The 26,472-nt window shown below is 43.4% G+C and overlaps 2 protein-coding genes across 3 annotated transcripts; both read right to left on the bottom strand.

Annotated features, from left to right (window-relative positions):
* Positions 1-804: 804 nt before the first annotated feature.
* On the bottom strand, positions 805-22,692 carry LOC117046813 (interferon-induced protein with tetratricopeptide repeats 5-like). 2 transcript variants are annotated; one of them, XM_033149226.1, is made up of 3 exons: positions 22,668-22,692; positions 5,329-5,392; positions 805-2,295 (listed from the first exon to the last, which is right to left on the bottom strand). In XM_033149226.1, exons 2-3 carry the CDS (start codon positions 5,331-5,333, stop codon positions 852-854), a joined length of 1,449 nt encoding a protein of 482 aa, XP_033005117.1. In that variant the 5' UTR covers positions 5,334-5,392; positions 22,668-22,692; the 3' UTR covers positions 805-851. The 2 variants fall into 2 exon arrangements, with proteins under 2 accessions (XP_033005117.1, XP_033005116.1); XM_033149225.1 differs by lacking the exon at positions 22,668-22,692 and having other exon boundaries at positions 5,329-5,469.
* LOC117046812 (interferon-induced protein with tetratricopeptide repeats 5-like) lies at positions 15,711-26,472 on the bottom strand. Its single transcript, XM_033149224.1, is given in 5 exon segments — positions 15,711-17,171; positions 18,211-18,509; positions 18,511-18,561; positions 18,563-19,646; positions 26,440-26,472. Coding segments are annotated over 5 exon segments (2,859 nt in total). The 5' UTR covers positions 26,445-26,472; the 3' UTR covers positions 15,711-15,751.

The following is a 26,472-nucleotide window of genomic DNA, read 5'->3' as shown; positions in this document are numbered from 1 at the left end:
TGAGAGGATCAAGTACATTTGTTGATAGGAAATCTTGAGAAGTGAACCATTTGAAAAAGGACCTCTGCATAGTGTTAAAAACACCACATTTATATAAACTGTTAACTATAGGTCTGAAATTACCTGCATAAAGATTTCTCAGACAGTGACTAGTTTAATACCTTTAATTGTTACAGTTCACAACAGCAGTTCAAATATGCTATAAAATAAAAGCAACACTGAATTCCTGATAATTAAGCACTTATTTAAAAATGAGTGGGCTCTCCTTCATTTGAGGTTTTTGTGCAGAGGCTGGATGGTCATCTGCCATGGATGCTTTAATTGACATTCCTGCATCGCAGGGGGTTGGACTAAATGTCCCCTGGAGTCCCTTCCCACTCTACAATTATATGATTCTATGATCGACAGATTAGAATGACAAATGGTTATTATTCCATGCTGCTGCCAAATATAATCCGGTCACTTTCTTTGAATTAATTTGAGCTAGGCAAATCTGTTTGAAGCAAAGTTAATGCACTTAAACCGGTACAGTTAAATAAAACACAGTCATTGATCCCCTGATACTAATTTCCACATATCCCATTTCTAAACAGGCGTCTACATTTCCAAATTGAAAAATCTGACAAAACGATCTCTTAAGGCATATATGTGTGTGACAATGTATGGCAGTCACAGCAGTAACATTAAAACCTGCAAAATGCCCAACTATTAGAAAGCTATCTTCCTCAGCTGAATTACTTAAAAGAAAACTCATAAGGAGCTACTGCCAAACAAGAAGTTTGTGTTTGTTTTTTTTACATTACCTTACATTAACTGATAGGGAAAATGAACAACATACAATCGCATGCATGTTAGTTTTCTAAGGAAAGTCTCAAGTCCAAAAGAGCACTGAAATATTCTTCATTATCAGGATCCAATTTCAAGGCTCGTTCATAGCACTCAATTGCCTGCTGCTTTTCTCCATCAAGCTGGTGAATGAATCCACAGATGCCAAAACTCTTAGCATCTGCTGGATCTATCTTGGTTCTTCTTTCTATTAATTTCTTGAGGTTATATTTGCATTTATTTCTCTCATGTGATTCATTTTCAATCTTCAGCCCGGCCAAATAGTGTTCAACAGCCTCAGATTCCGATTTTTTGTGGTATTCCTGAAAGCGCCCATAATTGAAGTGGAGCTGCTGTTTCTCTGCACAAGTTAGTTTCCTCATTGCAAACACTTCCTGAAATGTCTCTTCCGCTTTCTGGAGCTCTTTCCCTTCTGCGTAGATGTTTGCAAGATCCATGTGAGCAAAGACAAATTTGGTTTTGTGTTCCACCACTTCATTGAAATGAAAGATGCACAGTCTGATCAGTTCTGCCATCTTTCTCCTGTCTTTATATGGGTCTTTTGATAATTTGATTTTAAAATACTGTGCTCTGTAGCAAAGCCCCATCTGGTGATGTAGGAAGCCTGAGTTTGGTGTCAAGCTCAACGCCTCCTTCAAAAGCTCCAGGGATCTTTCCACATCACCTTTTTTCCTGTAAAATATGGCAGCGTACCTCAGCACATAAGGGATGCCAGGGAATTTGCCTAGCGATTCTTCAATGAGCTCTTTTCCTTTTTCCACTTTATTAGTTGCCTGCAGCTTCAATGCAAGGATAGGCAGGAGAAAGGCATTATTTGGATTCAGTTTTGCTGCCTTCTTCAAGGGTTCCAGAGATGACCCTTCTGCTGCAGATTTTTTCCCATAAAAATCTTCCAGGCGATATACTGCGATTGCATAGCCAGCATTATATTCTGGGTTTTCAGGTTCTTTTTCTAGTGCCTTTAAAAAGCTCTCCTTGGCTTTTTCATGATACTTTCCCCCAAATTTTAGGAGTGCCCATCCCTTTTCACCATCGATATGTGGGATTTTCATTCTATAAGGAGAGGCACTTCCATGTTCCTTGCAGGTTGTTTCCACCTTCTTTATGTAGCTTTGTACTTCTGCAAGTTTGTCCATGCGGTAATACACCCAAGCAAAGTTGCCCCATGTAATAAGGCTTGCCTTTTCGACTTCTTCTGGGTACTCTATCTTAACAGCGTCTTCAGCCTTCTGCAGATTTTCCAGAGCCTCTTCCTCCTTGCCATTCAAGTACTTCACGTAGGCCAGCAGGTTATAATTTCGGACTTTAGATTTGGTCAGTAAAAACTTAATTTGTTCAGCAATTCTTTCCTCCAATTCATCAAGATCAATATCCTCCTTCAGCAACATCCAAGTAAAATGGCATTCAAGTTGCAAGAGGGTCCGTTTTAAAGATTCCTTTGAAATTTCACTACAGACCATGAGGGAAGAGAAAAAAGACAAGTCACATTTATATGCTGAAAACAACCATAGATCCAAGCATATCCTCATTTGTCATGGAAGATCTTTCAGAACTGACTAGATTTCATTTCTTTGCCACATATGCATGCAGTACTCCAAATGGGAGAACTGCGAAGTTTCACAATGTGGTTGATTCAAGTCTGGCCTGAAAGCTATCATATGTTGCTGTTACACATGTAATAAATCACTTTCCCCACATACTGAGGGTCTTTTTAAAGTTTTTTTTAAACAACAACAACAACAACAACATATTTTTATTAAAGATTTCTTGGTTTACAAAAGTATGTGCAATGTCTCTTTTTTCAAATTACATTTTCTACAGATCAGTTTCATTTGTTGAGACATTAGTGTTACATTAGGAATAAAAGGGGGAAAGAGGTGGAGGTGAGTGGGGTGGGGTGGGGTGGGGTCAGGTGGCAATGCTTCTATTCTACTTAGTGTATGTGTGGGGTTTTGTGTCAGCATCGTTTGTTCAGGTTCTCTTTACTATTCACTTATTTGGTGTTTCTTTGGTGGTGAGAGAGGTTGGGGTTGACCTAGAGTGTGGTTGTTTGTTTGTGATTGGCATGGCTGTAGTAAACTTTATTTTCATGTGTGAGTGGGGTGGGTGGGTGTTTTATGACCAGGTTAGCCTGATTGATTCAGATGCTGTTGGCAGGTTCTTCTTGTTGTCTTGTTGGGCTGTGTATGTGATAAAGGGTAACCATTTTGGGGTGAAGGGGTCTTTTTCAATTCTTCTATTTGTCCGCTTGTCAGTTTCAGTTTGTTGGTTAGTTTTTCTAGTAAGACTGTTTCCCATACTGTTCAATACCATTGGTCTATGCTTGCTCCTGACAGGTCTTTTTAAAGTTGAGTGTCAAGTGTGTTCAGAGAAAAAGGCTGTTTTAAGGATTAATAGCATGGAACAACTCAGATTAATCCTTTAGATCAGTTTTCCCAATTTGTGGTCTAATCCACCCAGGGGGTCCGTGGCATCATTCACATAATGAAAACTACTATCGTAGGGGGTCCATGGCTTAGCTTCTGAAAAAATAAGGGGTCTGCATTACGTAGCCAATTGGGAACCACTGCTTTAGATTATTTTCTTATTTTAGATTAAAAAGGGAAATTACAATACAGTATTATTATTATTTTTTAAACAGACTGTATTACTAACAAGAATTTGTAGGTTTGAATTTAGCCATTCAAGCAAATAGTTCTAAAGCAAACAAAGATAAGAAAATGTTGGCGTGGTTTATTTGATAAGGGATTGGGAGGAGAATTTTAGCTGAAGGAGGAATGACCAATCTGGAGAAACAGAGATATACACATGAACAGACTTCAGTGAATTATAGCTCAGTTGGTAGAACCTTGAGAGCCTTAATCTTAGGGTCGTGGGTTCAAGCCCCCATTGGGCAAGTTTCCTGCATTGAAGGGGTTGGACTGCACGATCCTTGTGGTCCCTTCCAACTCCACAATTCTATTTATGAGGTTAGGAGGGTATTTGCAAATACTGGGAGGAAGGTCAGTCTAGAAGTCCCAGCTCCTCTGTGTGAAGCATCAGTTTATACAGGTTCAAGTTTATTTTATTATTTAACAAAATGCATATACCACGGCATTTCCGTGCGCTGCTCTGGTTCGCCAGAAGCGGCTTAGTCATTCTGGCCACATGACCTGGAAGCTGTCTGCGGACAAACGCTGGCTGCCTCAGCCTATAGAGGGAGATGAGCGCCGCAACCCCAGAGTCGTTCGCAACTGGACCTAATGGTCAGGAGTACCTTTACCTTTATATACCACTTACTAGGAAAAAAAGCCCTCTAAGCTGTTTAGAACAACAACAGAAATAATAATATCAATTTAAAATAAACAAACTACCTAAAAAATGTAAAATATGACTAAACGCAATAATCTAAAACAAACAAATGAAATGCTAAGATTACAAGCCTGCGTAGGCTTGCTGAAACAAAAGAAAAGGCTTTAGTAGGCACAGAAAACAAACTTGAGGCTTAGTGATGAAATGAATAAATAAAACCACCTATTTGTGCCTCAGAGTCAGGATGGAGGAGGCAGAGTGACAGACTGGAGGTAAACTGGTTGAAGATCTTGTCTCCTCTTGGCTTAACAAAAAGGAGGCAAAGATTAACATGCAACTGAAGGCAACACCTGCTGCTCACTTGTATGCCAGGAGCCTGAGGCATTTTGCCAGTGATATTCAGGTAAGAAAACAGGAAGTCAGGGTATTAGTTTGGAGAAAATAGGCGTACCAGAAGGGTTACCTTGAAAGCATTTCAAAGAACGAGCTTTATTTAGCTCTGGCTCTGGCAATGGCTTTTGTCTTTTGTTTCATGCAAATATAGTAGCATCCCGATATAATTTGAATTAAATGATGGGGTAGCCAACATGGTGCCTTCCAAATGCTTGGGGTACAATTCTCATCAGCCCTAGCACTAGAATGGCCAATGGCCATGGATGATAGGAACAGCTGTTCAAAACATCTGGGTTGCACCAGGTTGACTAACCCTTTTGTCATCTGTCCTCCCCTCCAACACTTGGAAGAACAGAGCAATTCCTTTCCTCTCACACCAAGCAGATAGGAGAAGAAAACGTGCAAGAAACTGACACATAATCTGATTTACTTCTGGTTTTATTTACCTAATCATATAGGCCAATTCGGGCCAAATTCAAGTCGAGGGCAAATTGTTTGCTTTTCTTTTATACTGAGCTATCAGAAACTATAGTTTGTAGTGGAAATAAACTGTAAATACCATAACCGTTTTAATCCACCCTTAGCTTTCAAATTAACAGTTACATTGGAAGCACACTTCTATGTTTACTCAATAGAGCTAACTTTCTTTTAAAAAGTGTGTTTAGTTTTGTTGCTTTAGGCAGCAATCCTATATAGTCTTGGGAGTAAACACCACTGAACTCTGTGGATCTAAAACCATTTTAAGATGACAGAGCTTGTAGCCTAGAAAATTGAGGAACTCAGTCATTTGTTACTCACCCCATGCTTTCCAGATCTGTTATCACTTATAAAATATACTCGGTCTCTCTCTCTCTCTCTCTCTCTTTGGCCCTGGAAGGGACTGGATGTAGCCTTTCATTAAAGATGGGCAAATCTTCCTCTTGTTACTGGTGTTTCCTTTTTATAGCCCTCTGCAGCGCTGACAAATGTTTGCTCTCTGCTTGCAAAAACGAAAGTGGAAAGTGAAACTTACCGTAGCTGCTCGGGACCTAGGAAACAGAAACTTAGAAAAACATACAAGAGGGTATGATAGAATGGGATCGGTTTCCTTTTCCTCTGATCCCATGACACTGTTTACACTAGACTACATCAGTGACAATTTTTTTTGTCTGAATACTGTGCCCGTGAGTCACATGGGTGGGGTTCTGTGTGCTTGAAAGTAGAAGCTGTACTGATAAGATAAGATAAAATAAAGCAGCATTAGAATTGACTTGATGGATCAGACTGAAGTTCTGCCTTATTTTTCCTGACAAGCTTAACCTGCTGAAATTCCCTCTTCTGCAGTCTGTTAAAGGTGCTAGAGCCCTGTCCAACCTTTCACTTGGCCCTGGAGTTGCTGTACAAGAGAGGGGAAGGATGCAATTTATATCACACAACTAGGGAGCAACAGCTGAATCTATTTCTGCTGAAAAATAAGTGAGCCCCATAATAGGTGTGTGTGTGTGTGTGTGTGTGTGTATATATGTGTATATATATATATATATATATATATATATATTGCAGATTTGCAACCTAAGATACACTGAGTACAAAGGGACATGATGTTGTTGTTGTTGTTGTTTTAAATACTTTATTAGTAGATTTGTCCTTCCAGTACACAGTAGTTTGTTTCTGGTCTTTCATACCACATAGTTTAGAAATATCTACATTAAAATCCTTATTAAAAACCACTTGTCTACAGTCACTGTAGGCTATATATGAAGGGATAACATTTCTTACCAAGGGTATTTCTATAGGAAATGTTCAAATTATCATTTTAAAATCCTTCATCAACTTATTACATAAGCTACATTAATTAAAAACTAACCACACATGTACTTTCATATATTGCACGTTAAGAACTGCAGGTTAGCCACTGCTTTAAAGGCAGGCTTCAGTTTCATCACAGAAAAATTATATGTGCATCCCAAGAGGATAAACAAGTCCTCATTTAAAGATGATCGGATGTGCATTGCTAGAGAAATTATTTCTGCAAAGGAGAAAGAAAAAAAAAGAAAAGAAGCTACATAGAAACCAAGTCCAGAGGAGAAAAGAAGAGTTGGTTCTGAAACTACTGAAATCCTCCCCACATAAAACGTGATGAGGATCGTTCCAGAAATCCAAAGTCATGGTTTCTCTTCAGCATGATGTACAGACTCCCGTGAGCTAGCTGAGGATGGGGGGCCAGAAGGACCACCTAGGTAGTTATTGGATCCTGAAGGTGGCAAGTCCCTGGCAGTAGGAGTGGGGTGGTCCCTTAATCCTTGCAGAGGTAGCCGTTGGTGGCCTGGAGGATAATCTCTTGGGTATGGAGGCTGGAAAGGAGGAGGTCCGCGCTGATAGACTCTCTGGTCATAAGGTGATAGTGGACCATGTGGAAAGTCTCTCATTCCAAATAGAGGGCCAGATGGATAGTCTCTTGAAAGATGAGGTGGAGGTGCTCCACATACTAAGGGGAGTGGCCGAGGTCCATAGAGTAACCGGGATGGAAGTCCAACATGAACTGGAGGTAGTGACAGATGTCCAGCTATTGGCGGTCCCTTCCGTAAGGCCCTGGGTAGGGTGGTAGAACTTTAGGACCCATGTTAAACATTCCATCCACTACAGCAGCAGGACATGTTTCTGTGTAAGGATTACACGGCAGAACTGATTTTCCAACCCTGTTTATTACACCCTCATTTACTTCTTTAAAAAGAAAATTAAAAAAATTAAAATGATTTTGGAGCAGGTTTCCCCCCCCCCCACCACCATATTGTCCACCAACTCCTCATCTACTTTCCCACCCTTCCAAGGCAGCTAACCAATCAACAATAAGAACACATCTTTAAAAGTACAAAAACTCTTTAAAACATTTTGAAAATGGTTAAAACATTTTCTCAACCAGGAATTTCAGGGTTGCCAGGACCGGCAACTTCCATCCATCAAATGTGTGTGTCAGAGAGAGACACACCTCACCAGAGATTGCATTTCACAGATGGGAAACTGCCACTGAAGATTCCCTGTAACAGGCCAATGGCAAACATGCAGCATCCATTGGTAGCACCACCCAGGCCTCACATGCCAATTGTAGGGTCCAAAATGGTTGATATTGGGGGAGATGCTCTTTAGGTACTTGTGTCCCAAACCATTCGGGCTTTACATGTTAGTACTAGTACCTTGAATTGGGGCTGGTAGCTCACTGCCAACTAATGACACATGGGGCGTATCTATACACAGGGAAAGAAACACTTTAAATAAGTCAGAAATTAGATTGTTATAACAAAATAATAATTAAAAAACCCTATGGAAAATGGGTATTAAAATTTCCTGCTCTCTGGCACCACCTGGTGTTGCATGTTTACAGCACATTCAAATCGCTTCTTTACTAATGTAGGTGAGTCCATGGTCCCATCAGGCTGACTCACTTACCAGCCTTGCAGCTACTTTCTGCACTGGCTGCAGACTCTGTACCTTCTTCAAGTGCAGCCCCACATATAGCACACAACAGTAGTCCAGACTAGGGACAGGGTTCACTAGAGCAAGGAACATCTATAGCTGTTGAGTCAGCCTAATCTGTGCATTAGCACTTGAGAAATGTGTACAGTTGTACCTTGGACCTCGAATGACTTGCAAGTCGAATGTTTTGGGTCCCGAATGCCACAAACCTGGAAGTGATTGTTTCGGTTTGCGAACGTTCTTTGGAGCCCGAACATCCGCCACAACTTCCACAGCTTCCGATTGGCTGCAGGAGCTTCCTGCAGCCAATCGGAAGCTGCGCCTTGGTTTCCGAACTGTTTTGGAAGTCGAATGGACTTCCAGAATGGATTCCGTTTGACTTCCAAGGTACGACTGTACTTTATTACCTTATGGTGCAGCTTCAAGAGCTATTTTAAATCCCAAACCCTGCCACCAATGTCCTGGATGGTTCATCTACTTTATAGGTGCCCCCCCCCCCCCAATGCAGTTCAAACCTGACCCAGGAATCTAGGTCAGTACTTGTCTGTGTTGAAGGCATAAGTCCCCCCAGAGCTCAGGGTAAACCAGTCCTCTGAGGTAGGAAGCTGCCACCACTCTTGTTAAAGTCCAGCCAGCTTGAGCCCAGGAGATCCCTGAGTTGTATGGCGGACATCCCAAAGATTCCAAGAAGCAAAAGCTAAAGGGATCACCCCCTGCTTCCTGAAGCTTCAGGCAAATATACGGTAGCCAAATGTGATGCAAAGGGTCTGAGGTACTGGTTTAGGCCTAAGGCTTTACCCAAATAACCATACAAAAGCGAAGTATACATATTTTATGGATAAGACTAAAATAGCATAGCATGAACCTGTAACCCAATAGGAATAAAAGGATTAAGAATATTATCAGTTAATACTGATGAAGCAGAACATTTAGGAACACACACAAATATAACAAAGTCTAGCTAAGAGCTTGCCCACACTTTCTCTTGCTCTGTCACTTTCCCTCAGAAAAATCTACTGTTTACTGCTGAATTGGAGCAAACGTCAATTGGGTTTTCTGTGGACTGACAGCGCTAAAGAGTGGGTTGCCCCAGGGAAACAACAGGACTAACGGAAAACTGCTCTGACTCGTGCCTAGAAAACACAATACAAGCAGAAAATCTCTTGGACCCGTGCTTTTAGGCTGTTGCTCAATGTGTCAGCTGGGAAACAAAATTCAGGGTAGGGGCAGAACAGGGGCAAAAGAACACTGTGAAGTAAATGTCTCGATGCCCTCTTGCTTAGCACCATGCCCCTCTCTCCTCAGCCAGTCAAAAGACTTCTACTGTATGTAACTTTCCAGAAGCCCAAGTCTGGTGATGACCCCCATGGCAGCACAGCTGAAAAACATTATTCCAAATAAGAAACCCACTAGCCACATAGGCCCTCGAGACACTGGCAGTAAATCTCGGGGCTTCTTAACAATTAGCTGAGGGAGAGAGAACTCACCCAGATGTCAAAACTCCTTTACTGAAGCAAAGTGTTAAATTTAGAAACAAAATTTAGACACAGGCCTGGCACAAGATCAAAGTGCAATGACAAGGAGTACTCCCAGACTATGTACCTGTTCTTTCAGGAGATGTTCAACCCCTCCCAGAACAGGTAATACACCCAATTCCCAGACATGGCAACCACCACTCACAGCACTCGTGTCTTTTTAGATGCTGGTTGAGTTTCTTGGCCCCATCCAGTCCCTCACTGATTCACAGCCTCTCCTGATTCCAACAGAATATGGAGCTATTGCCATGGGTTATCGGCATTTGGAAGATAATATGCTAGATCCCCCGATGATGGTTCCCAATGCTTTCATACAAATTTTAAATGCACTGGAAGCAGAATGGACCCCACAAACCCAAAAGCCGTGCGGGCTGTTTTAACTGTCTCCTAGCACTAAAGAACAGTGTCGCACACTGTTGTTTCAAAAGCCCAAAACAGAAGCCCCAAACACCATTTGCAGTAAGCATAATGAATTGTAAACAATACTAAGATGGAACAAAATAAAAATAAAAATTAGTATTAGTAATATTATTGGTAATATTTATATGGGACTATTTACTTTTAGCGACATTATCAACTGTGCCCTTGGCCACAGCCAGAGTATACAGAAAAGGATATTTGTCACTGAACTTGGTGCCCTAATTATGTTTGCTTTTTCAGCAATCAGAGCAAATATTCTGAAACTCTGATTCACAGTGCCATATAACATAACAGCACTGAATGGAGAATTCTGGGCGTGGGTGAATATGGCAGCACAGTGATAATACAGCAAACAACAACAACAACAACAACAACAACAACACTAGTCTTCCTCGCCTGCATCTTGAGACTCCCTTTTCCATTGTGAGGCTATTTAGGCCATAGGAAGAAACCCCAAATCCTATGTGTCCCTTATGATCGTTATCAGCAATCAAAAGCACACAGGGCACAATAGTATGTGCCCTGCCCGGCCATGTGCATTTAATAGCCTACTTCTTCTTCTTTACACAACACTGTATGTTTCACGTGGCCTCAACATATTCTAGATTATCTCAGGGTGTTGTTGCAGCTGCGTTGCTTGGACCCCTACGGATAACCTCTGGTGAAATATTAAAATGATGTCCTGCACTTCCATTGAGACTTCAGTTCACTTCTCTGGCAAAGCCTTCCTCCTGCTTGGCTATGTGACCTGCTACAGACTCCTTCCTTTATACAGCCTGCTGGGATCATTGACTGGCTCACCTCTGCTCCTCCGGAAGTTATGTCTCTAAGTCCTATTAGGGTGGTACTGCCCAGCTGCCAGGCAGCTAAATCTGGCGTGATGCACCCACTGTCCCATTTGTCCTCCCTTGCTTCCAGTAGTATGTAACCAGAGTCTATTGCTCCAATTATTTGGGGGCATGGGGCACTGCCCCACCAACCTCAGCCTGCCCTCAGCCAGCCTTCACCTGCCTGCCTTCTTTCTTATAACTAGCTGTGATGACTCTGCCTGCCATTGGCTGTAGCTCCCTTGGATGTTGAAACTTCTTGCTTCCCGCCCCACCAGACATGACCAGGGGCAGGGGCGTACCCAGGATCAAAACTGGGGGGGGGGGGCAAGCCATGGTCGCTCAGGTTGTGACATTTCAGCACGGAAAAGGTGAATGAAACCAAAATTTAAAGAAAATTATATATCATTATAGCACTTATAGCAGTGCTTTATTACAATAGTTATTACAATGATTTGCTTGGGATTTTTTTTTTAAATTCTAGTTACATGTCTTATACTAATATCATTTTTCTTGGGTTTGAAGAAAACTTGTTCAAAACTTTCGTTTCAATCCAGTCCTGAGGATAAAATCCCAACTTTACACAGTATAGAAGCATTTAAATTGGTTTATTCCTACAGCCTTGACTGTAAAGCATGCTTAAATTCAAGTGTGCCAATTTACATGGAATATTTCTCCTTTATATAGAATTGCATTCTTCTATTTATACTGATCCAACCCCAGTGGATCAACCCCAAAATCTGATTACAAGTGACTTTAAGCCATGTGAAGGGGGGGGGGGGAAAGAGATGTAAACAACATTAAGGATAGCATTGTGGTGGGTTGGACTAGATGACCCTTGGGGGTCCCTTTCAACTCTGTGATTACATTCCTTCAGTTTCTGCACTTTAAAGCCTATCTGCTACCTTTCTCCTTTCAACTTACTTTAGAAACAGGAGTTGTCTCCTTCAGATAAATTCTTTACATGCAAAGTGGAGATCTCTCCTCTCTCAAATAGCAAATTTTAAAACTGGAAGGTATGACGACATGGCTGCGATGTGAGCAGCCAGCTGCTCTCAGGACAGCATGAAATAAGGAAAAAAAAGTGTGTGTGGATCAATTATACGAGAGAATCTCCTAAATGGAAAGGTGGTGGCTTGCAGTGTTGGGGGGGGGGGGGAGATTCCTTGCCGGCCTCGCAGTGTTAAGGAAGCGATTTGAAAAATAAAGGCGGGAGAGGAGGGCACTGATTTTGACATCGAAGAGGACTCTTTAAAAATATTTTTAAAAATAGGGAGGGACGCAGTTCAACTGGGGTGGGGAAGCCTGTGCCTGTGTCTGCAAAACGGGGAGCCCCATGGCAAGGACTTGGGGGGTTGCCGTGTGAGAGATCTCAAACTCTCTTAGAAACCAAGGCTGAGGGAGGGAAAGAGGCGGCAGCCGGCATGGCCAGGAAGCCAGTGCGGGGGGGCCCTTCTTCCCCCAAGGCTGAGGCAAACGGGGGAGACCTCCAGCAGCAGCAGGTCCGCCGCTCTCCACCGACTCTGGTGGGGCTGAGGACTCCAGTGGCAGCTTCAGGAACTGCAGGGCTATTTCCTAGCTCTGTTCAGCTGTGGGCTCTACCCTGGAGTCCCAGTCTACTCCAAACGGACGCCGATCATTTTTGCTTCTGGGGAGGGATAGCTTGCTTCTAGGGGGGGCATCTGCCCCCTGCCCCCCCTTGGGTACGCCCATGACTGGGGGGGGGGAGGTAAAAGGACCTTAAGGAAATCTCCACCCCCTGAGTCACCTCCTCAGCTGTTGGTTTGTGGGGTGGTTATACAGCAATGAACATCCATCCTATACAGACACTTCTGGTCTGATGTTGATCATTTTTCCACTTTAAGTACCAAAGAGACACTGCAGCCTTGAGAGTCACCGCACTGCATCCAGTAACAAGGACAAGTATAGAGATAGGGGGAAATAGATGGAAAACCCATAGATTATGATCCCCTTTGATGTTTCCACACCCCAGGGTGGAAATGAGAACTGCATATAAAACAATAGAGAAACCCAGGATTTTAGCGTACTTGAGAAGCAGGAGTCCACTCAGAAAGATGTAGCAGCATATACAGTAGTTCTTGCTTTAAGTTAGGACTTACTTTGTGAGAAAAATGTGATTGCTGTCGGGGGAGTTTGTATAAACTACAGACCACTATCCCCATGATACAGATTAGGAGTGAAATTGCTGTAATATTCCTACTTCCCTAAGCTGCTTCCACGCAGCTCCCATGGTCAGCGGTGATCAGGGTCGCACTCACCTCCCTCCCTCCCCAGCAATCGGGATGACCACCCTTCAGAGTAAGGAACCTCCGAAAGGAAGCTTCTGGTGGAATGAAAGGCACCGGCACACACTCTGTTCCCACTGCAATTTGGAACCAGTTTTAGTCTCCCTGATGCAGCTGTAAGGAATGCTAAAGAGCAGACTTCTTCCTCCTTAAGAGAACTGCCTAGACAACAGCACCGCCTACTGACAAGGTTAGAATGTACATTGAAAAACTAAGATGAGGCTAGAACCTTTCCGCGCAGCATGCTAGCTTTAGTAGGTTGCTGGTTGGCCGCCCCCCCCCCATTCTGTCCTCCAGTTCAAATAGCCTGGATAACAACAACAACAATAACAATTTGTTATATATACCCTGCCCATCTGGCTGGGTTTCCCCAGCCACTCTGGGCTGCTTCCAACAGATGTAAGAAATACAATAAAACATCAGACATTAAAAACTTCCCTAAACAGGGCTGCCTTTAAGATGTCTTCTAAAAGTGGGTTAGTTGTTTATTTCCTTGACATCTGATGGGAGGGCGTTCCACAGGGCAGCCGCCACTACCAAGAAGGCCCTCTGCCTTCTTGGCTAAAGCCCCGCTGGATTGAAAATGCTGCTGGTCAGTGCCAGGCTGGAGAACGTTAAAGCTGGCGTGTAGGTGTATTAATCTCTCTCGGCTCCACCAGGATAATAATAGTAATAATTTTATTATTTGTGTTCCACTCATCTGACTGGGTTGCCCCAGCCACCCTGGGTGTCATCCAACAGATATAAAAATATAACAAAACATCCAGATGTCTTCTGAAAGTTGTAGAATTCTTTATCTCATTGACATCTGATGGGAGGGTGTTCCACAGAGTGGGCACCACTACCAAGAAGGCCCTCTGCCTTGTTCCTTGTAACTTCACTTCTCTCCATGAGGGAACCACCAGGAGGCTCTCAAAGGAGGACCTCAGTGTCAGAGCTGAACGATGGTGGTTCAGGTCTTCTGTGTACATGACTGCTACAATCACAAATCCAATTTCACACCTCTCATTGTAGCAAAAAATCCAGATTGCCAGATTACTCATCTGCTAGGTCAGTGGTGGCGAACCTATGGCACGCGGGCCAGAGAGGGCACTCTCTGTGGGCACGTGCGCCATTGCCCCAGCAGGGCCGTAGCTTCCATGCTGGGGGTGGGGGAGGAGGAGGAGAGGAGGGCTTGTGTGCAAGGAGTGGAGGCGGGGATCTCTCAGAAGTAGGAGCAGAATCGGGCAGCTCAGCTGAGGAGCGCCTGGCTTCTTTCAGGTGGTGCAGGGGCTCTCAGGTGCAGCTTCCGGGCTGCCTCCACCTTCCCCAACCCCAGCAACTACTCAGCCTGGCTGCCTTCAGGTGGTGCAAGGGCTCTGATGCGGAGGTGGGGGCTCCTTTAAACTTCTCCCTTGAGGTGAGTGCAGCTGCGAACCACACAATGGAAAGTGTGATGGAGCCTGCACCTCCCCAGCTGAGCAGCCCCGATCCAACTCGTTCCTGTGTAAGCAGCAATGCTGCCTAGAGGAGTAAGCAGGAGCAGGCTGGGGTGGGGTGGGGTGGGGTGGGGTGGCAATGGCACTCTTTACCTGCTTGCTTGCCGCCCAGCCCGCCTTCCCTCACTAGGAAAACGGAAGTGTGGCACTCAAAACAGAAGTTATATTCAGAACAGAGCACGTTCAGCTTCTGAAAGAAGTTCCAAAACCGGAACATTCATTTCCGGGTTTGAAGTGTTCAGGTTCCAAGTAGTTCGAGAACTAAGCTGTTCGAAATCTGAGGTACCACTGTATTTATTTTTCTCAATTTGAACTGTATTTAAACACCCCCCTCCCGTGGTGATTTTCTTGAGTCAAAATGAGAGTACCCCTAAACATTTTTTAAAGAAAAAAAAAGCACTGAGTTATACCATAAAATTATTTATCACTGGAAAGATAATTTAATGAAGATAACTTTTATGAAGGATTATTTATTACAACAGCAGTCATAACGAGGAAACGTGAAACACACATAAAAAATGAGATATACAGGTTAAACTGCTGTGTTGGCACTTTGCAACAAATAAGTGGGTTTTGGGTTGCTGTTTGGGCACTTGGTCTCTAACAGGTTCGCTATCACTGTGCTAGGTGAAACCTGTTTCTTTGTTTCTTAGCCAGCAAAATCCATTCACATACAAACCAACACACAGGTGTAACTATTCTGCTCTGGTTACCCTGCAGACCTGAACTATTTCTTACTGAAGTTGATACATTCTGCTCTGCAAAGCTCACAATTTAAGTTTTCAATTCAACAGAGTTAAAAACACAGCTTACTTCACTTTTAAAAACAAAAGGAGTCATGTTACATGTTTTAAAAGCATTATATATTAATATCTTATAACCCTGAAAGTTTCTAACACAGTGTAAATACCGGTAAGTTATGATGGATGTAATAATGGAATACTGAATGGTTTAGTTAATGTAAAATATGCAAGAATTTAAGATATGCAAAATGAACCCTGGAAAGAGCAGAAGGGAAGTCACTGATGTCTTAAGGATATTCAATGGGTATTTTAAATTGTAAAACAGAAAATTTAATTTATTCCATATATATATATATATATATATATATATATATATATATATATATGTATGTATGTATGTATATGTATATATACACGGAATAGCTTGAAGGAGGAACCAAGTACCACATATTGAAATGTTTAGCTTTGTACAGAAAACTTCAACTCCAAAAGAGCACTGATATATTCTTCATTATCAGGATCCATTTCCAGGGCTTGTTCATAACACTCAATTGCTTGATGCTTTTCTTCATCAAGTTGATGAATGAAGCCACGGATGCCCAAAGTTTTAGCATCTGTGGTACCTCTCTCAATTTTATTTTGTATTAACTTTTTCACATTACGCTTGCATTGATATCCCGGAAATGATTCGCTTTCAATTTTCAGCCCGGCCAGATAGTGTTCAACAGCCTCAGATTCCGATTTTTTGTGGTATTCCTGAAAGCGCCCATAATTGAAGTGGAGCTGCTGTTCCTCTGAACGAGTAAGTTTCCTCATTGTAAACACTTTCTGAAAAGTCTCTTCTGCTTTCTGGAGCTCTTTCCCTTGTGCATACATGTTTGCAAGATCCAGGTGAGCATAGACAAATCTGGTTTTGCGCTCCACCACCTGTTCGAAATGAAAAATGCAGAGCCTGATCAATTCTGCCATCTGTTCTCTGTCTCTTGATCCTTCCTTAATGTTAAAATACTTTGCTCTATAGCAAAGCCCTATCTGGTGATGCAGGGAGGCTTTGTTTGGTGTCAAGCTAAATGCCTTCTTCAAAAGCTCCAGGGATCTTTCCACGTCACCATTTTTCCTAAAAAAAATGGCTGCATGCCTCAGCACGTAAGGACAGCTTGGGTTCTTTTTGAGGGCCTCCTTGATATACTCTCCCCCTTCTTCAGTGTTATTAGTTTGCTGCAGCTTTAACGCAAGGAGAGGTAAGACTAATGCATCATTTGGATTCAGTTTTGCTGCCTTCTTCAAGAGCTCCAGAGATGAACCTTCTGCTGCAGATCTTTTTTCATACTCTCTCTCCAGGCGATAGACTGAAATTGCATAGCCAGAATTGAATTCTGGGTTTTCGGGTTCTTTTTCCAGGGCCTTTGCAAAGCTCTCTTTGGCTTTTGCAGTATAATTCTGGCAAAACATTAGCTGCGCCCAACCCTTTTCATAGTACATCTGTGGACGTTCCATCTTATAAGGAGAGGCACTTCCATTTGCCTTGCAGGTACTTCCCACCTTGTTTATGTAGGTTTGTGCTTCTGTAAGTTTGCCCGTGCGGTAGTACACCCACGCATAGTTGCCCCATGTAACAAGGCTTGCCTTTTCAACTTCTTCTGGGTACTCTGTTTTAACAGCCTCTTCAGCCCTCTGTAAATTTTCCAGAGCCTCTTCCTTCTTGCCATTCAAGTATTTTACATAGGCCAGCAGATTATGAATTCCGACGTTGGATAGTAAATGCTCAGTCTTTGTGGCAATTCTTCCCTCTAATTCATTGCGATCCATGTCCTCCACCAACACTTCCCAAGTAAAATGGCATTCAAGCTGCTGGAGGATCTCGTATAAAGACTTTTCACTGCAAAATGGGGGGGGGGGAGAGAGAGAGGCACTTTAAAATTTTGAAAAGAGAGGCAGATTCATGCATATAATCCTTTTTTCGTTTTCTTCTTTTAGAAAGGTGTTTGGCAACTGCAAACATCAAATGAGTGCTTTTTGTTTTAAGAACCTAAAAAGGTTTTGCTAGATTTGAACCAGTCTCCATCTAGTCAACCATCCTAACTAGGGTTGCCACTAAAAGCCTGCCTGAACCGAGGTCAGTTTTAAAAACTCGCAAATTATTTTCCGTCTTAGAATGAAATCCAAGCCGGAGATGAATTGCCAGTTTTTCTGCCTGGGAAATGCACTGCGCATTGGTGTCAACAAACCATTAGCATCAGCACTGAATGGATGTGGCTCCCCAGGGTTTCAAGCAGGAATCTTGCCCAGCTCCTCCAGCGATTGAGCCTAGGATGTTGTGCATGAAAAGTATGCCTTCTACCACTGTTTGACGGCCCTGCAGACCTTCCCCCTCAATGCAAGAATTTATGGGGTAGAGTGAGTGTACAGCATGGGAGAAATTGAAATAGGACCAGCATGTGCTCATGGCCTCCTACACAATTGCAGTCTGAGTGTCTGTGGACAGCTCACTACAAAGTGCATATGGGAGAACAAGCTTAGACTGTCCCTGCCCATTGAAAAACTAGCAAATCGAGGGGAAAGGTGAGGCTAGAAGCTTTTCCTATGAAATGCTAGCTTTCCTCAGTCAAGGGCTTTTTCACACGAGGAAGCATGCGCTTCTACAATCTGCATTTACATGCAATTAGGGACTCTTGCATAATTACCACAGTCTATTAAGGGAGTGGCATGGCTACAGTAATAATTTGTTAAGGGAAGCTATAAAATATAGTGGCCAGAGCAATAACATCCGAAACAGTAAAATGCTTAGCCTTAACAAGACTATCATCAGCTCAATTCCTGGACTGCAATGGAATAAGAATGGAATACTGTGGAACAAGGAGATGGTGAATGTACACACACAATAAAGTAGCTCAAGCACCACATATAGAAATGTTTACCTTTGTACAGAAAGCCTCAACTCCAAGAGAACACTGCCATACTCTTCATTCTCAGGATCTGTTTCCAGAGCTTGTTCATAACACTCAATTGCTTGCTGCTTTTCCCCATCGAGCTGGTGAATGAATCCACGGATTCCCAAACTCTTAGCATCTGCAGGACCTTCCTTCATTCTCTTTTCTATTAACGTCTTCAAATTCCATTTGCATTTATTTCTCTCGAATGATTCATTTTCAATCCTCAGCCCAGCCAGATAGAGTTCAACAGCCTCAGATTCTGAATTTTTGTGATTTTCCAGGAAAGTGCCCATAATGGAAGTGGAGCTGCTGTTCTTCTGAACAAGTAAGCTTCCCCTACTGCATATGCTTTCTGAAATGTCTCCTCTGCTTTTTGGAGCTCTTTCCCTTCTGCATACATATTTGCAAGGTCCAGATAAGCATGAAGAAATTTGGTTTTGCGTTCCACTGCCACTTTGAAATGAAAGATGCACAGTCTGATCAGTTCTGCCATCTGTCCTGTGTCTTGATATGGGTCTTTTGATCCATTGATTTTAAAATACTGTGCTCTGTAACAAAGCCCCATCTGGTGATGTAGGAAGCCTGAGTTTGGTGTCAAGATCAATGCCTCCTTCAAAAGCTCCAGGGATCTTTCCACATCACCTTTTTTCCTGTAAAAGATGGCAGCGTACCTCAGCACATAAGGGATGCCAGGGAATTTGCCTAGCGATTTTTCAATGAGCTCTTCTCCTTCTGCCACTTTCCTAGTTTCCTGCAGCTTCAATGCAAGGAATGACAAAACAAAGGCATCATCCGGATTCAGTTTTGCTGCCTTCTTCAAGAGCTCCAGAGATGAACCTTCTGTTGCAGATCTTTTTTCATACTCTCTCTCCAGGCGATAGACTGAAATTGCATAGCCAGAATTGAATTCTGGGTTTTCGGGTTCTTTTTCCAGGGCCTTTGCAAAGCTCTCTTTGGCTTTTGCAGTATAATTCTGGCCAAACATTATCTGTGCCCACCCCTTTTCACAGCACACCTGTGGGAGTTCCATCCTATAAGGAGAGGCACTGCCATTTGCCTTGCAGGTACTTCCCACCTTGTTTATGTAGGTTTGTGCTTCTGTAAGTTTGCCCATGCGGTAATACACCCATGCATAGTTGCCCCATGTAACAAGGCTTGCCTTTTCAACTTCTTCTGGGTACTCTGTTTTAACAGCCTCTTCAGCCCTCTGTAAATTTTCCAGAGCCTCTTCCTTCTTGCCATTCAAGTACTTCACATAGGCCAGCAGGTTATAATGTTGAACTCTGCCCGCTAAAAACTTAATCTGGTCAGCAATTCTTCCCTCTAATTCATCAGGAACAATGTCTTCCTTCAGCAATGTCCATGTAAAATGGCAGTCCATTTGCTGGAGTATTTCACATAAAGGATCCATGGAAATGTCACTACACAATGAGAATAAAAAGAGATAGACATATTACTAAGTTGCAAAGAAAGGCTGATGCAAGCTATCATTATTTGTATTTGTCCATGACCAATACCTTTCCTAACTTGCCTTGTCCATGCTTGATCTAAAACCACTACAACATTGTGAGAATGTTAACCTGCTTGATCAGGGGTCAGCAAATTAGGTCCTGCGGAGGAAGGGAGAGGGTGGGGAGAACAGGCAGGAGCTCTTCCTGCTGGCTGTGTGGTGGCGGTCTGGCCTCTGCTGCTGGCACCCCCGAAACGTGGAAGAGGTACCGGTAGCAGGAGGCCCAGCAGGCCGCAACGCAGCACCAAACCCAGGCGAGGACCCCCCATCCAAACACTGACTATCATCAGTGCAGGTAAGAAAATAATAATAATTTTAATTTTTATCATCTACAATACTGCCTGGCCTGCCTGGTGCTCTTGTATCGAATGTGTCCTTTTGAAATGCATATGTTGGGTTCTTTGTGGGGCCTGCATAGTGTGCATAGCCTGGGAGAAAATGTTATGAAAATGATGTATAGATGGTATTTAACTCTGGTTAAACTGCAAAAATGTATCATGGACAGTGTAACAAATGCTGGAAATGTAAACAAGTAGAAGGGACATTTTTCCATATGTGGTGGACGTGCCGAAAGTAAAAGACTTCTGGGAGAAGATTTATAATGAGTTGAAAAAAGTGTTGAAAAAACATTTAGTAAAAAAACAGAAGCTTTTTTTACTGGGTATTGTAAACCATGAGATTCCTAGAGAAGATAGAATAGTCTTTATGTATGCCACAACAGCAACAAGAATTCTACTGGCAAAGAATTGGAAGACAGAAGAATACCAACGACTGAAGAATGGCAGATGAAATGATAGACTATATGGAGCTCGCTGAACTGACCGGGAAACTCCGAGACCAGAGGGACGATGCGGTGGAGAAAGAATGGACTAAATTCAAAGTATATTTGAAGAAATATGCTAAAAATTATTATGTAAAGCAGTCAGGTGGAAATAGTTAGGCTACAGAGGTAGAAGATACAGGTTTAGTAATATAGGAAGTAATGTTAAGGTTATTAAAATTTGGATAAGGTGAATAGTATTTTGATATAGATTAGAAATAGGTAAGGAAGTTACTAAAGATGAACTACAAGAAAGCAGTTGGAGCGAGGACGTGAGGAAGTCAACTTACAATGATATATATAAGAATAGTTACCGGTAGGTTTAGATAAGTATGTTGGTGAGGTAGTGGGGTATGTGTTTTTATTGTTTGTACTTTTGGTGTTTGTTTGGTGTATTATAAAATCAATAAAAATTTGGGGGGGAAAGGAAATAAAAGGAATTCGTTCATTCCCCCGGAATTTGTTTATTCCCCCCCCAATATAGTTTGCTCCCCCACAAGGTCTGATGGACAGCGGACTGGCCCCCTGCTGAAAAAGTTGGCTGATCCCTTGCTAGGGATCTCTGTCTCATCCATCATCTTACTTCTGGCCTAGCAACGGCAGCAAAGTTCTCCTAAGCAAGGTTGGAAAATAACTTCATGGGGTCATAAAAGCCTGCCTCAAAGAGAGGCGAGTTTACAAGGCTCCCAAATTATGCCCCCCTCCCCAACTGAAATCCAAGCCAGAGAAGAATTGCTGGCTTTCCAGACTGACATTTGCATTCTACAGCTAGGGGAAACCATTTGGCAGCTAGGGGGTCACGTGGACCTTCACAGCAAAAACCATCACTGTTTTGACTATGAAATATCTTGACTACGTAAAGGGACCCCTGACCATTAGGTCAGTTGCAGACGACTCTGGGGTTGCAGTGCTCATCTCACTTTATTGGCCGAGGGAGCCGGCGTACAGCTTCCAGGTCATGTGGCCAGCATGACTAAGCCGCTTCTGGCGAACCAGAGCAGTGCACGAAAACACCGGTTACCTTCCCGCTGGAGCGGTACCTATTTATCTACTTGCACTTTGACGTGCTTTCGAACTGCTAGGTTGGCAGGAGCAGGGACCAAACAACGGGAACTCGCCCCGTCGCAGGGAATAGAACCGCTGACCTTCTGACCGGTAAGCCCGTGGCTCTGTGATTTAGACTACTCACATACAATTGCTGGAGCTCAGTTACTCTGCTGAATTGAATTTGTTGTTGTTGTTCAGTCGTTCAGTCGTGTCCGACTCTTCGTGACCCCATGGACCAGAGCACGCCAGGCACGCCTATCCTTCACTGCCTCTCGCAGTTTGGCCAAACTCATGTTAGTAGCTTCGAGAACACTGTCCAACCATCTCATCCTCTGTCGTCCCCTTCTCCTTGTGCCCTCCATCTTTCCCAACATCAGGGTCTTTTCTAGGGAGTGCTGAATTGAATAGGGTTGTTTTAAGAGGTTTGAGGGACAAATGTGGGGGGGGGGAGGCTAACCCCACGGAGAACCCATAGGAAGGAGGATTCTTCCCATATTAGTTTTGAGCAATGCAGATTAATGTTTTCTGTGTGCATCAAAATCAAATAGTTGGAAGGAGTAAAGTTGGACTATGTATGAGCCTTTAGGAAAGTGATAGAACCCCCCCCCCCCCAAGGCCCTGAATTCCCTCAGGAATAAGTGGTCAAGAGCCAGTGGCGGAGGAAGGGGGCGTGGGGGGCAGACCGCCCCAGGTGCCAGCCTGGGGGGGGGTGACATCATGCGGGCGGGCACCACACCCCTCGGGACACTGTCTGGGCGGGCGCCGCCGCATTGGGATGACGCTCACGAAGGTAGCAGCAGCGAGAGCCCGTGCTCGCAGGCTCCTTCCTGCTGCCTGCGAACGGCCTCCCTTCCTTCTCCCGCTCGAGCCTTGGCAACGCCTGGTACAATGCCTGCAGCTCAGTCAGCCTGCTTCCAAAGGCGGCAGCAGCAGCAAAACTGAAACCCATCGGCTTGCTGCCGCCGCCGGCTGCACCAATAGCCACCACTGCTTTTTTCAATGAGCCTCATCATCTATCTCCCTGGCAATGTAATGCTCAGACATTACTCGACTCTGGGGTAGCACCTCTCTCTCTCTCTCTCTCTGCCCTGGCATTAAGCCTTAGCAAACTCCTGCAACTACATCCACTCCCCGGAAGAGAGGACACCGGGGGGGGGGGTGGAGAGAGAGAGCGCTTTTCTAGATCAGGCGTTGTTGTTAATTTGTATACTGCCCCTCCATCCACATAAAAATGCAAAACAAAAACAGAGCAAAAGTGAAGGTCACGGCCCTCGCCTTGCAAACAAAACCCAGAAGTGTTCCCTGCCAGCCTTGCTTGCCATCCAAGGGATAAAGAGACCCGTTTCCTCTACTTTTGGGCAATGTCTCCTCAGAGCCTTCAGACACACATGGGCATCTGGCAGCTAAGCCTCAGGGTAAGAGGCGAATATATTGCTTGGTGGAGCTCCCTGTCCATATTGACAGAGTTGCGCAGGGCGACAAATGCAGCCGCAGCCCATCCCCCTCCGCGCTGGCTCCTGGCTGCTTCTCATGCAAGTCATAGAGCCTCTTCTGGCAAGGAGGTGGGGGGGGGGTGCAGAGAGGTAGAGGAGAGAGAGACGTCTTGGAATGGGCAGGAACTCCCAAAGACGCGGCCAGTGATCCCTGGGACTACTGTACAAGAGGTTGCCTACAGGCAAAGCAACGACAAGCAATGAAGGGAAATATGGTGTCCTATCTATCACAGGTATTGGCTTCTTTACGTCGCTTCTCTCACACCAGGTTTTTACAGAGCTGCTGTTGCACAGACACAAAGCACCACACGCAAAAAAAAAAAAAGCCTGATTTGAAGGACGCACTAGATTTTTTAAAATGAAACAAACAAAGGTTTTTGGAGTTTAGGACTCCTTTTCACAGCCTTTAAACAATTAGCTAAGCAATGGAGCCAACACCGAAGGGGAAAGAGGTGTGGGTGGAGTGCAGCCTGACGTATGTTTACTCGGAAGCAAGTACCATTGAGTTTAATAGCGCTTTTCCCAAGTAAGCACACACAGGATTGCATCGTGAATAAGCAGCAAGACAGGAATAAAAAGCGCTGTTGCTGTTGCTTCCTCTCATCACTTGCAATGCAACTCGCCAGATCAGCTGCCACATGGGTGGTGAAGGATGGGGGTGGGGAGGAGGGCAAAAGTCAAGTTATCTGTAAAACTTTGTGCCACCTTCCTCTCCTCTCCCCCCCTAACTTTCCTAAAAGATCAGCTGTCACTTTTACTGTCTGAAAGTCCAGACTTTTAAAAGCATATTTTAAAACCAAGATACCCCACACAAACTTCATGCCTTCTGAATACAAAATAACATTTTATATCAAGCCCCTCCGATGGAGGGAACTCTAAAGCAGGGGTCAGCAACTTTTTCAGCTGTGGGCTGGTCCACCGTCCCTCAGACCATGTGTGGGCCAGACCTATAATTTTGGGGAATTTTTTTTTTTTTTTTTTAAAAAAAAAACAATTCCTATGCCCCACAAGAGGGACCAGGTGGCGCTGTGGGTTAAACCAGAGCCTAGGGCTTGCCGATCAGAAGGTCGGCGTGTCGAATCCCTGCGACAGGGTGAGCTCCCGTTGCTCGTAGGTCCCAGCTCCTGCCCACCTAGCAGTTCGAAAGCACATCAAAGTGCAAGTAGATAAATAGGGACCGCTCCGGCGGGAAGGTAAACGGCGTTTCCGTGCGCTGCTTTGGTTCGCCAGAAGCGGCTTTGTCGTGCTGGCCCATGACCCGGAAAAACTGTTTGCAGACAAATGCCAGCTCCCTTGGCCTATAGAGCGAGATGAGCGCCGCAACCCCAGAGTCGGACATGACTGGACCTAATGGTCAGGGGTCCCTTTAGCTTTACCTTTTTATGCCCCACAAATAACCCAGAGATGCATTTTAAATAAAAGAACACATCCTACTTATGTAAAAACACACTGATTCCCGGACTGTCCGTGGGCTGAATTGAGAAGGCAATTGGGCCGCATCTGGCCCATGGGCCTTAGGTTGCCTACCCCTGCTCTAAAGGGTGTTCTAAACCCCTCTTCCCCCGTCTCGTCTCTCCCACCTCCCCGCACGGGTGGGGATGCTAGTGTGGGCGCCATTAGGATGCTTGTGTGGGCAATGTGCCACACCCTGCTGCTCTGGGTACCACCCCCCCCCAGCTCCACCACTGGTCAAGAGGTGTTGGACCCATGACAACTAGGGTCCAAAGTGTGTGAAGCTAAATAACACAAACACACCAAATTCACACACTCTCTGCTTGCCTTTTGTGTACACTCATGCACCTAGATCCCACTTTCTCAGCTTGGTATCATTGATGCATGCCAAGGAAGCAAAAAATATCTATACAGACAGAGAGAAAATACAGCGAGCTAACCAGGCAGGAATAGATCTCATCCTGAATCACCAGTTCACTGCATTTCTCTGCTGTTTAATGAGAAAGAGGCTTTCTGAATAAAAAATGCAGTTAATTGGTGCGCCAGGCAGAGAAGTATGGGCAACTCTTTACAAAACCAAGTAGGTGAGGTGGTTACATGGTAAGCCAATCTTTTAAGTTTTTTCTGAGGAGACCCTGCTAGTCATTCCAGTACCAATGAATTGCCATTTGGTGTTGCAGTATCACCAAATTAATGAGATGTTTAAGAGCGACATGAAGAAGACAGGTTTTAGCGAGACTAAATCAAAATTTGAAATTGAAATATTAAATAGTGACTTTAAAGTACTTGCTAAGATGTACAAGATGCTGTTGGAATGGAACCTGAAGGATGAAGAAGTAAAGTCAGTGATGATTCATTGGGCAAAAGACTTTGGACATAACATCATGTTAGAAGATTGGGAAAAACTTTGGAAGGAAGGAATGAAATAAAAGAAAATATGTTTAAAATGATGTATAGATGGCATATTACCCCGGTTAAACTAGCAAAGATGTATAAGTCTGATAATAAGTGTTGGAAATGTAAGGAAAGTGTCGGTACCTTTTATCATATGTGGTGGGAGTTTAAGAAGGTGAGGGCATATTGGGATATGATATATCATGAGTTGAGAAAAATGTTGAAATATAATTTTGCTAAAAAACCTGAAGCCTTTTTACTAGGTATTATAGGTACAGACATTAAAAACAGGATGTTAAACTTTTCCAATACGCAGTGACTGCAGCTAGGATTCTGCTAGCACAAAGGTGGAAACAAGAAGAAATACCGACAAAAGAAGATTGGACAGTGAAATTAATGGAATATGCAGAACTGGACAAAATGACGGGAAGAATCCGGGAACAGCGGGACCAGAAATTCATCAAAGACTGGTTAAAGTTTACAAACTATTTGACAAACAATTTGCAGTTGAATACGCTAATAGAACTTCAAGAAGCTTTGTAGTTAATGTGTAGAAATATTATTGTAATTATGGTAGATAGAGTGAGTAAGAGATTTAGGATAATGTAAGCAATGGTAGATCAAAGAAGTATAATATTAAGATATAATTCTGAATGCCATGTGGAACGTCTGAGGGAAGTCATGGCTTTGATAGCCAAAAATGAAAAATGAATGTGAATGTATATTTTATTTTTTTAGTAATTTAGTATAAAAAATAAAAAATTATTTTTTTAAAAAAAATGAATTGCCATTTGGTGACAATGCCACAGTGGGTCTTTTCTGTGATAGCGACCTGTCTCAAATGCCCTCCCTCAAGTAATTTTTAAGCTCCATATTTCTTTATCTATCTATATTTATCTAGCAAAGCAAAAAAAGTGTTTCTTTATCTATAGCATTCATATGAATAATACAAACAACCAGCAAACACTGTACACAGTAACCTATTATTTGTTACTTACCCCATAGTCTCAGATTGCTTATAAGGTGTAATG

This window comes from Lacerta agilis, chromosome 5, assembly GCF_009819535.1.
Source record: "Lacerta agilis isolate rLacAgi1 chromosome 5, rLacAgi1.pri, whole genome shotgun sequence".
Taxonomy (NCBI): Eukaryota; Metazoa; Chordata; class Lepidosauria; order Squamata; family Lacertidae; genus Lacerta; species Lacerta agilis.
Note: the sequence above shows the minus strand (reverse complement) of the source record. Positions and strands in the feature narration are given on the sequence as shown.